Source organism: Oratosquilla oratoria, chromosome 43 (genome assembly GCF_046742065.1).
Source record: "Oratosquilla oratoria isolate Oo_2021 chromosome 43, ASM4674206v1, whole genome shotgun sequence".
Lineage (NCBI taxonomy): Eukaryota > Metazoa > Arthropoda > Malacostraca > Stomatopoda > Squillidae > Oratosquilla > Oratosquilla oratoria.
In genome coordinates, this window is record NC_134819.1 from 15,726,871 (window position 1) to 15,739,332 (window position 12,462).

At 36.7% G+C, this 12,462-nt stretch overlaps 1 protein-coding gene across 1 annotated transcript in view; it reads right to left on the reverse strand.

Annotated features, from left to right (window-relative positions):
* Positions 1-1,837: 1,837 nt before the first annotated feature.
* Positions 1,838-12,462, reverse strand: part of LOC143021995 (mRNA-capping enzyme-like) — a 196,646-nt gene continuing 186,021 nt past the window's right edge. Inside the window, 1 exon segment of the mRNA XM_076179926.1 lies at positions 1,838-2,112. Within this exon segment, the coding sequence (XP_076036041.1) occupies positions 1,979-2,112 (134 nt within the window). The 3' untranslated portion in view covers positions 1,838-1,978.

Here is a 12,462-nt window from a genome sequence, read left to right on the forward strand (position 1 = left end):
CGGCCCAGATGGAATTGCAAACTGGATATTAAAGGCGTGTAAAGAAGACCTGGTAGGCAAAATATACAATATAACAAGTAGTTTGCTTAAGGAAGGAAAAATACCAGAAGAATGGAAAAAGGCCAACAAGGAAGACCCAACAAATTACAGACTGGTTTCCCTTACAAGTACTGTAGCCAAAATTTTTGAAAAGGTTATCAAAAACAGATGGACAAAACATCTGAAAGATAATAATATACTAAACCTAAGACAGTTTGGATTCAGACAGGGAAGATCCTGTATTACAAATCTGATCTGGTTTTACTCAAGACTATTATATATAATACAGGAAAGGGACAGATGGGCTGATTGTGCTTTCCTAGAGCTACACAAAGCTTTTGATAAAGTGCCACATAGAAAACTATTAGGAAAACTAAAAACCACATGAGGGGTACAAAGTAAACTACTGGAATGGATGGTTTCCTGCATGGAAGAAAAATGAGAGTAGTGCTTAGAGATAAGGGTTCTACTTGGGAAGAGGTGATTAGTGGAGTTCCACAGGGATTAGTACTGGCTCCAACATTGTTTGCTATTTATGTGAATATGGATGAGGGTGTGAAATATTACATGAGCTTCTTGGCTGATGACACAAAACTGTCGAGAAAAGTGAGCACTGAAATAGATTGTAAATTGCTGCAAAGAGATCTGAACAGAATTTGGGAATGGAGTCAGAAGTGGGAAGTGGACTTCAGCATCAAGAAATGTAGTATTATGGAATTTTGAAAAAGTAAAAACAGGATATCAGGACAATATAAAATTGATGAAAACAATGTAAAGAAAGTGGGATTTGGAAAAGACCAGGGAGTAATCATCACAAAGGACATGTCCCCTGATAAACAGATTAACAAAATTGTCGGAGAAACCTACTACTTGCTGAGGTCAATGTAAGTGGCATTTGTTTACTTGGATGAAGAAATGGTGGAGAAAATACTAGTCACACTGATAAGACTAAGACTGGAGCATGCAGCGACGCTATGGCCACCTAGTAAAAAAAAAAAAAAAAAAAAAAAAAAAGGAAATTTGAAAGAATCCAAAGGTACAAAGATGGCCCACACACTTTCAGAACTGTCATACAAGGAAAGACTGTCAAAACTAGAATTACAGACCCAGGAACAAAGAAGAGAAAGAGGAGATTTGTTGACCATCTATAGAATCATGAGAGGTATGGAAGTCCTTGATAGAAAAGACCTACTAAAATGTGATATGAGAAGTATAGGACATGGAAAGAAACTCAAAAGGACAGTTATAGTACACCTAAAAAATAACAGCTTTCCCCACAGAGTGGTGGATGTATGGAACAAACTGGATGAAATGATAGTGTGTGCAAAAACCATACACAAATTTAAGAACAATTTAGATACTGCAAGATACAGAGATGGGACACCATGAGCATAGCTCCCTTTCCCATAAGATACAACTAGGTAAATGGTGTATCACAAGGGCTGAGCAATGTTTACATATGCCTTGTAGGTAGTTACATCATTGTCTAGTATGTTCAATGCAAAGCCATATATATGTAACAACCATGGTGACATCACACAACCCTAATGTAGCTCAATCTTAACATCAAACCAAATCCTTCATATGGCGGTGGCTGGCCAAAGCACACATCCACCTCATGTCAAACTTTTTATCTCCAACTGCATACAAATTCATATGAGAGATTACAATATATTACTGCTTTCAGCAAGCTCATAGAGATAATTATCTTTGTATGATTATTTCTAAAGCAGTCCAATGTCACAAAAATTATAATAATGATACTTTGAGGACTTTATTGGAATAAAAAGACACTAAAAACTATTTGTTCCTTTATTTAATTATACAGTGCATTCTCCCTTAGTATTATTCCTGTTGTTCTTACTTCTGCTGTATGGCAGATCCCTCAGAAACAACAGGCCATACACTAAAAGTCCATATAAAAACATTCATATTTTTTCTAGGCTAAACGTGGTTTCTTATTTTGTGGAGGTGGAGGCATAAGATCTCTGTCTTGCTTTCTAAATCGCTGAGTGTTGATGAATTGTAATAAAATCTCCTCTGTCACAGGATTCCGAATGGTCTGGCATACAGCTGTTCAATGAGAGAAGCAAATATTTATAAATTCTAATACTAAATATAATGACAAAGCCCATTAATAACCTTACTTCCCCCAACCCAAAAGAGCAGCCTTGAGATGCTGATCCTCTAGTCTCTGGACTGGGGCTAAAATCTGCTTATCAATTTTATGTATTCACACACACACATACACACACACTTTCGTCGGATGGACGGCGAGATTTGGAATTTCGAAGAAAAAGCGAAATCTACGTGGATCTCAACGTCAAGGAAGTACCTTATTGTATTTATAGGGAAGGGGAAAGCTTGTGATGTAGTGGGAAAGTGATAAAAAAGAAGGGGAGGGATTATTGAGGGAAATGGAAGGAAATGAGGAAGAGGGGGTGGCCCAGGAGGCCAGGCGTCTTGTAAACAAAAGACGGACCGATGATGACGATGATTTCGGTGATGACGGGATCAACAAAAATGTAAAGATTAGAAATATAGATAACAGCAGCACAGTGGAAGGTGATGATAATAGTTTCCAGGGATTTAAAGAGGGTGAGGGGGATACCAACCTCCCCCAATTGGCAAGACTAGAGGAAAAACTTGATAAAATGACCGAGCATTGGGAAAATAGGTTCGGTAACGTAGCCAAGATTGCGCAGAGTTGAAAGATTGGAAGAACTAGAGGTGAACAAAAGCTTAACATTAGAAATAGAAGAATTAAAAAGACAGTTAAAAGAAGTTAAAGAAGAGAATGAGGAATTAAAGAGGAATAATAAAGACAATAAAGAGGCCATAGCAAAGGAAGCACAGGGCTGGAAAAAAAAATCCAAGAAAACAGTAAAGTTGCATTTACTGACATAATTAAGCAACAAATGAAAGAACAAACTGAAGACTCAGTTATTAAAGTGATGAGACAGAAGGAGAATATAGTAAGAGACTTAGCAGACAAAAAGAAATGTATAATTATATTAGGAATGGAAGAGAAATTTAACCAAAATAGAACCACAAGAATTAAAGAGGAAAAAGAAAAAGTAAACAGTTTACTAGAATTAGTTCAGGAAGATGAACCTGAAATCATGAAACAAATTGAAGAGATGTTTAGACTCGGAAAATATAGTACAGATAAGACCAGACCAATTACAATTAAAATTAAATTCAGGTCACAAACAACAGCAGAGAATATCTTAGCAAAAACAGGGAAGCTAACAGCAAGTGAACAACATAAAAAGGTATGGATAAAAAGAGAAATGAATAAAGAGGAAAGAGAGGAAGAAAAAAATGAAAAGGCAAGAAGCTAAAGAAAAAAACGAGAACAGAACAGAGTCAGAAAAAGAAGAATTCTATTGGAGAGTAGTGAATATGAAAGTGAGGAAATGGACCATAACAGAGAGAAACAAAAAAGAAACAGAGAATACAATGGAAATAACAGAAAGTTAAGAGTGTCCTACACAAATATAGATGCATTAATAACAGGACTGAATGAACTGAATGAGTATCTGAAGGAAAAACAACCGGACATAGTGGGAATTGTAGAGACAAAATTAAAAGGTCCACTACCACCCAACAGCATGGGACACAATGCATATAATTATTGGATTAGAAACAGGGGGTGGAGTTGTGTTCCTGACTAAGAAGGATATAAACGTGAAGAGTGTCACATATGGAAAGAATAGAGTAGAGATGATTATGATAGAAGTAGAAGACAGAGATATGAGCAGAAATTATGTAATAAACTACGTGCCCCCAAAAACAGCCTTGTGGGAAGGGAACGAACATAAAAGTATGTTGGAAGACACAAGAATAACATTAAACAAGATAATGGAAGATGGAGGAAGAATAGTTATGATGGGCGACTTTAATTGCAAAGAAGTCTGCTGGGAAGAGATGACAGTAAAGGGTGGAGAAGCCTCATGGGGAAATGTTCTACTTGAGATGATTATTGACCACACAATGGCACAATGGATTCAAGAGAACACTAGGTATAGAAATGAAGAACCATTGAGACTAGACCTAATAATCACATCAGAACCTGAAATAGTGGAAAAGATAGAATACCAGGCACCAAGAAGTAAAAGTGACTACATATTGACAGAACTAGAACTAAATGAGGAAAAATACATGAAAAGAAATGAACAATATAGAAAAGGAAGATTGATGTATGAAAAAACAAATTTTGATAAAATAAGAGAATTCTTTCAAAATGAAAACTGGGAAAAGAATACACAAAGAAGATACAACAGTAGAAGAGAAATGGAATATTTTGACAAAAAATTATAAATGTGGAAAAGTATGTCCCAAGACAAAAACAAAAAAAAGAATATGTAAAGTGCTGGTACAACAAAAGTTGTAAGGAGTTAAAAGACAAAAGAGATAAAGCTGGGACCAAATGGAAGAAATACAAGACCTGAAAAATGGAAAATATATACTAGTTATAGAAATGAATATGTACAAGTGTGCAGAGACGAAAAAAGAAAATATGAAAAAGATGTCATAGAAAAATGTAAAGATCAACCTAAACTATTTTACAGATTTGTAAACAACAAACTGAAAAACAAACAAGAATTAGAAAAATTACGACAAGGAGGAGTTGAATACACAGAGGAAATAGCAATGGCAGAAATTATGAACAAGCATATTAAATCAGTGTTTACAAGGGAGAACATACAACCTGGAGAGATCGAATGGGAAGAGAAAGTCCCTCCTATGAAAGAAATAGAAGTAACAAAGAACGAAATAATGAAACACTTGAGCAATCTTGATGTCAGAAAATCGCATGGACCAGATGAAATAGCAAACTGGATTTTGAAAGAATGCAAGAATGAACTGGCAGACAAAATACAAAGCATAATAAACAGTTCCTTGAAAGAAGGAAAAGTTCCAAAATATTGGAAAAGAGCAAATATAGTACCTATATACAAAGGAGGAAATAAAGAGGACCCTACCAACTATAGACCAGTCTCTCTAACAAGTACAATAGCAAAAATTTGTGAAAGAATTATCAAAAGTAGATGGGTAAAGTATTTAGAAAAAAAAAACAACGTACTAAATCCAAGGCAGTTTGGATTCAGACAAGGACGATCATGCATCACCAATTTAATATGTTTCTATTCAAGGCTAATAGATATAATACAAGAAAGAGATGGATGGGCGGACTGTGCATTTCTAGACCTAAAAGAAGCTTTTGACAAAGTACCACATAAGAAGTTACTTAAGAAATTAGAAACTGAAGGAGGAATACAGGGCAAACTGCTTAAATGGATGGAAGACTTTTTGCAAGAAAGAAAAATGAGAGTAGTGATAAGAGACAAACACTCTAATTGGGATGAAGTAATAAACGGTGTTCCCCAAGGAACAGTTTTGGCCCCAATAATGTTTGCTGTATATATTAATGATATGGATAAAGAAATTGAAAGTTACATGAGCTTCTTTGAAGATGACGCAAAACTGTTAAAAAAAATGAACACGGAAGAAGATTGTGAGTCACTAAAGAGTGATCTCAATAAAGTATGGGAATGGAGTAGGAAGTGGGAGATGGAGTTCAATATCAAAAAGTGTAGTATAATGAAATTTGGAAAAAGCAAAAACAGAATAACAGGATCATATAAATTGGGAGAAAAAGGAATAAAAAAAAGTAGAAAATGAGAAGGACCTGGGAGTCATTGTTATGAATAATATGACACCTGAGAAACATATAAACAAGATTTTTGGAGAAACATATAATTTAATAAGAGCAATCAAAGTGGCATTTACATACCTGGATGAAGAAATGGTGAAGAAAATTCTAATCACTCTGATAAGACCAAGATTGGAATATGCAGCAACGATGTGGTCACCAAGTACAAAAAAATGTATAAAAAGACTTGAAAGAATACAAAGAGCAATCACAAAATTGGCACCAACACTCTCAAAACTATATGAAGAGAGACTAGCAAAACTTGAACTACAGACACTAGAGCAAAGAAGAGGAGATTTGATAGCTATTTACAGAATCATGAAAGGCATAGAAATTATTGATAGAAAGGATCTGATAGAATGGAATGAAAGAAATACAAGAGGACATGGAAAGAAAATCAAGAAAGACAGCTATAGAAGAGATCTGAAAAAGAATAGCTTTCCTCATAGAGTAATAGACATTTGGAACAAGTTAGATGAGAAAGTAGTGTGTGCAAAAACAATACATGAATTTAAAAATAGTTTAGATAAAATGAGATATAAAGACGGGACACCACGAGCATAGCTCCCCTTTCCGTAAAATACAACTAGGTAAATACACACACACACACATATATATATATATATGAGCAGTGGTTGCAGTGAGAGGCACTATAAAAATGACATGATGGATGAGGAAAATAGGGGAGAAATAAGAAAAGATGAGGTGAAAGCAGTTATTACAATGATGAAAGCAGGTAAGGCACTTGGGATAGATGGGAGCCATGTGGAGTGTCTGAAAAAGGGAGGTACAGTAATGGTGGACTGGCTGGGGAGGTAGTTTAATGTTTGTTTAAAGGAGAGTAAAGTGGGAGAGTGCCTCTATAGTTCTGCTTTACAAGGGAAAGGAGGGCAAAGGTGAAAGTACTAATTTCTGAGGGATCAATTTGTTGAGAGTAGTTGGGAAGGCTTATGGAAGAGTTTTGATTGAGAGGATTACAAGAGGATCAGAGGGAGTAATGGGTGATGAACAGAGTGGGTTTAGGAAAGATAGGGGTTGCATGGATCAAATATGTGTAGTAAGACAGATATGTGAGAAAGATTTAGCTAGGGGTGAGGATGTTCTTGGGTCCTTTATGGATTTGGAAAAGGCTTATGACAGGGTAGATGGGAAGGCACTGTGGGAAAATTTGTAGATATAGGGGATAGGAGGAAAGCTGTTAAGGGTAGTCAAAAGTTTTTATGAGAGTAGTAGAGCCTGTTTTAAAATTAGAAATGGAGAGATCAAGTGGTTCGAGGTAAATGTAGGACTTTGTCAGGGATGTGTTATATCACCATGGCTGTTCAATATGTACACAGATGTTGTGGTATGGGAGGTAAATGCAAGGGTAGTGGGCTGGTTATGGTTAAAGAAAATGGAAAAAAGTGGCAGGTAAGCCAGTTGTTATTTACTGATGGCACTATGCTAGTGGCAGGATCAGAGGGGGGATAGGAAGTTAGTGATGGAGTTTGGGAAGGTGTGCAAGAAGAGAAAGTTGAAGATGTTGGTAAAAGTAAGGTGATGAGATGTACAAGGGGAGAGGATGGCAGAAATCTGGAAGTGATTCTTAAAGGAGAGAGGCTGGAGGAAGTGGATAATTTTAGATACTTGGTGTCCCATATGGTGGCAAAGGGAGGAGTGGAGGTGGAGCTAGATTTCAGACTGAGAGAAATGGATACTAGGAGATTGTGTGAAGGGATGATTGTGTCAACAGCACTGTATGGGGTAAAGACATGGAACATACGAGAGGAAGAGTTTAAATGTATTTACCTAGTTGAATTCTATGGGAAGGAGATGTATTGTTTTTGCATATACTGTTCTTTCATCTAATGTGTTCCATACATATACTCTCTGTGGAGAAAGTTATACTTTTTCAGGTCTCTTCTATAATTGTCCATTTTATGCTTCATACCATGTCTTCTTGTGTTTCTCCTATCCCAATTTAGTAAGTCTTCTCTATCAAGGACTTCCATGCCTTTCATAATTCTGTAGATGGTCAACAAGTCACCTTTTCCTCTTTTCTGTTCCACAGTTGGCAACTCCAATTTTAACAATCTTTCTTCATATGAGAGTTTTGTTAATTCTGGGGCCATCTTAGTAGCTGTTCCCTGGATTCTCTCAATTTTTCTTATATTCTTCTTTGTACTGGGTGACCATAGTGTTACTGCATACTCTAATTTAGGCCTTATCAATGTAACTAGTATTTTCTTTACCATTTCCTCATACAAGTAGGTTAAAGCCACTTTTATTTATCTCATTAAGTTATAGGTTTTGCCAACAATTTTGTTTATATGTTTGTCAGGGGACATATCTTCTGTAATGATCACTCCCAGGTCTTTTCCAGATCCCTCTTTTACTTCTTATTCTCCAATTTTGTATCTTCCTGATATCATTTTTTCATTTTTTCCAAACTCCTTTATGCTACATCTTTTTTATGTTGAATTCCACTTCCCACTTTTAACTCCATTCCCAAACCCTGTTCAAATTCAGATCTCTCTGTAATGAGTCACAGTCTGTTTCAGTACTCTCTTTAACAATTTTGCATCATCTGTGAAGAAGCTCATGTAACATTCCACTCCCTTGTCCATGTCATTTACATAAATGGTGAACATTATTGGAGCCAGCAGCGATTCTTATGGGACTCCACTAATTACCTCTTTCCAAGTAGAAGTCTTATCTCTGAGCACCAACCTCTTTTTTCTTCCAGGCAAAAAGTCCTTCATCTATCTCAATAGTTTACCTTGTATCCCTCCTATGGTTTCCAGTTTTCCTAATTGTTTTTTGTGAGGAACTTTTGTCAAAAGCTTTTGATAGATCTAGGAAAGTGCAATCAGCCCATCTGTCCCTTTCTTGTATTATGTCTAGTAGTCATGAGTAAAAGCAAATCAAATTAGTGGTACATGATCTTCCCTGTCTAAATCCGAATTGTCTTGGATTCAGTATGTTATCCTCCAGATATTTTATCCATCCACTTTTTACAACTTTTTCACAGATTTTAATACTGTGCTTGTAAGGGAAACTGGTCTGTAATTTGTTGGGTCAATTTTATTTCCTCCTTTATAAACTGGTATGATATAAACATTTTCCAGTCTTCTGGCATTTTTCCTTCTTTGAGTGAGCAACTTATTATGTTGTATATTTTGTCTGCTAGTTCTTCAATAAATTCTTTTAATATCCAATTTGCTATTCCATCTGGGCTGTGTGATTTTCTGACATCAAGGTTTGTTACTTGATCCATTATTTCATACTGTGTTATCATTTCTTTCATGGTAGGGGATTTCACTTCTCTCTATTCAACCCATTGTTGTATTTTTTCTATAGTGAAAACAGACTTGAAGTGTTTGCACATAACTTCAGCCATTTTGGTATCTTCTGTGTATTCTATGTTCCCTTGGCATAGTTTCACTATTTCCTGTTTGTTTTTCAGTTTCCCATTTACATATAGAATAGCTTTGCTTGATCCTTACTTTTTTTTATTATGTCTTTTTCATAGTTACATTTTTCTTTCCTGCGCATTTTTACATATTCATTCCTGTGATTAACATATACTTGCCACTTTCTAGGTTTCCTGTCTTTTCTCCATCTCTTCCAAGCTCTGTCTCTTCTATCTTTTACTTCACTACACCTTCTATTAAACCAGCACTTAATGTACACCCTTTCCTGCTTTTGCTTTGGTACATATTTATCCACTCCTTTATATATCTTCATCGGAATCATCCATTTTTCTTCCATTTGTGTTTCTTCTTTGTAGAATTTTTCCCAGTTTGCTTTAAGAAAAAATATCTTAAGTTTCTAAAAGTCTGCTTTGCCATATATCAGTCTACCCTTTCTGTGCTTCTCATTTCTTTTTATACATATTTCCTCCTCTAATTCTAACTTGAGTAGTTAGTATTTGGTCACTTCATGATTGGTGTCTTGTAATGAATTATGTCTACCATTTCAGGTTCTGACGTAAATATTAAATCTAGTCTTGATGGTTCTTCATTATTTCTCAATCTAGTGTTTTCCTTTACCCATTGTGTCATTGTATATTCTATGGTCGTGTCAAGTAATACATTTCGCCATTGGTCCTCTCCACCTTTCACTATCATCTCTTCCCAACATATTTCTTTGCAATTAAAATCACCCATGATTATTGCATTACCTCCACCCATCAGCATCTTGTTTATTGAAGAATTTGTATCATCTAACATTTTGTAGTAATCTTTCTCCAACACCCTGTTTCTGGGGCACATAAACTACTGCAAATTTTCTGTTTTTTTTTTTTATGTCATTGTCTTCAACTCTTATTGTGATCATCTCTACTCTGTTCACTCCATTTGTAACTTTCATCACATTTATGTTTTTCTTAACCAGGAATATGACTCAACCTTGTTTCTCTTCCCTATTTCTAAGCCAGTGTCCAATACTGTTTGGTACTAGTGGACCTTTTAATTTTGTCTCCACAATTCCCATTACATCTGGTTTAGCTTCTGATAGGTAATCATTAAGTTCGTTCAATCCTGAGATCAATCCATTTATATCAGTATACCCTAATTTTAATTTTCTACACCCTCCATGTCCTCTGAACCTTTAAATTTTTTTCTTGAGTATACCATTTTTTCAGTCTCATATCTAGCACTCCCCAATAGAATTGCATTTTCTCAGTCTTTGTTCTTTTCTTGTTGTTGTCGTTCCCTAGACTGTCTGTCCGAGCAGTCCTGCATAGAGCCGGTGGCCAGGGCTGGTTGCCGCTGTTTGGCCCCCAACTCTTGGGGTTGGGGGGTGGTCCCACGATGTAGACACTGCGGCTCCAGGACCTTCTTTTCTTGTTGTTTTCTTTAGCTTCATTTCTTAATGTCCTAATTCTTTCTCTTTCCTTGTCATTGATGTCTCTTTTTATCCATATATTTTTACAATGTTCATTTCTTGTCAATTTTCCTGTTCTTGTTAAGATTTCTTCCACTGCCATTTGTGACCTTAATTTGATATTTAGAGGTCAGCTTTTTCCTTCTCCTTCTTCTGAGAAGTATGGAGAAGTATGGTAGGGGTTACAAGGTTGAAAAGAGTTTGAAACAAGGTGAGGAGGAGAGCAGGGGTGGAAAAGGAGATGTGGGATAGGGTTGATGAAAAAGTATTGGGATGGTTTGGACACATGGAAAGAATGAGTGATGAAAGATTACTAAGTGTGGAAGGCAGAGGTGGATGGAGTCAATATGAGGGGACGACCAAGGATGAGATGGATGGATGAAGTAAAAGGGGTACTGAGCAAGAGGGGATGTCTGTAGAGGAAGGGAGAAGGCATGGGTGGAGAATGGCTGTGCATGGATGATACTGTGATGAATGGAAGGGAGTGGGTGGGGGATACGTACGGGGGGGTTAGGAAGGGGTTATGTGCGAATGATATTATGATGCAGCCCAAAGGGCTTTCTCCCCGTCTTCAATGAGGGGATGGAGAGGGGGTTGCTGACTAAATGAAGCGGCCTTGCTGTGGATGTCTTGTGTCTTGCCGCACTGCATCTGACCCAGGGGGACGGGAGAGATGTTGGGATGACCCATCATCCAGGAGCCAAGATGAGAGGGAGGGAGAGGTGGTGAATGGGGCTGGAATGGGTGGAGCTGAAATGGGTGGGAGTGGAATTATGTCCTTTGATTTTAGCTACCTCCATTGTAAAGGGGAAAAAGTCTTCGGTTCATGTGTATGTATGTATATATTTTTTAGAAGAGCTGACAACTGGCAACTACTACCCTCAATATAAATTGCCAAAGAGATTAAAAAAGACCAGTACTAATTCAACACACACACATCCCTACAGGCCACCAGGCAGGCCCAGAAGTCATTCAAGAAGAAATGTAGTGTTGTTTTCTAGCTATTGTTTGTATGGGGCATTGTAGAATGAAGTGGTCCATGTCTTTTGCATGGAGGTTGTATCCTAGGTAGTTTGATTCTGTGGCCACGCTTTTTTTGTGTTGATGCTATTTTAATGCTGGATGTTAGCCACTTCAGTACAACTCAAACTCTTGCATGCAGCATCAGCTGCCATATGTAATTTGCATCACACTATTCATTTTATAATCACACTACTCACATTATAAAATATAAAGTTAATGCTGTATTACTTGTTCTCTTTTACTCTTAATAATAATAAACACAGAAAACATAATCAAAACAGTTCACAGAATCTGGGTAACTCATGTACAACAAAAAATATATATAATCAAAATGCCGATGTCGGTATCCTCATGATACCCACTCACGCCTCATGACACCTACATAGGTGTCATTGTACCAAAGTAGTTAAACTATGGAAAGATGAAGGGAGGGGATGGCACTTGAAGGGGGAATTTTACTTCTTCCTCTTCGTCATTACAATACAGTAACAATAATTACAACAATAATAATAATATTGTTACCTACAGTTTCACTGAATGGAAAATGCATCCCCACACTGACTAGCAATGGTGTTCAGAACTTCCACAGACCTCTTTGGGAAGAAACATTGGATTGCTGTACTGTCTTAGTGAGAGACAGAAATATTGGACCTCTGACTTGTCTTAGTAAGTGACTGTCCTTATGTTACCAGATTACAGCAACAGGAGGAAAGGGTGAGGTCATTGATTATACTATTAGCACTCCTTATATGAAAAGGTGAATGAAATTCACTTGTAGTTCATAAGAGAGATATCTTAGGTCCAGTCTGGAGACT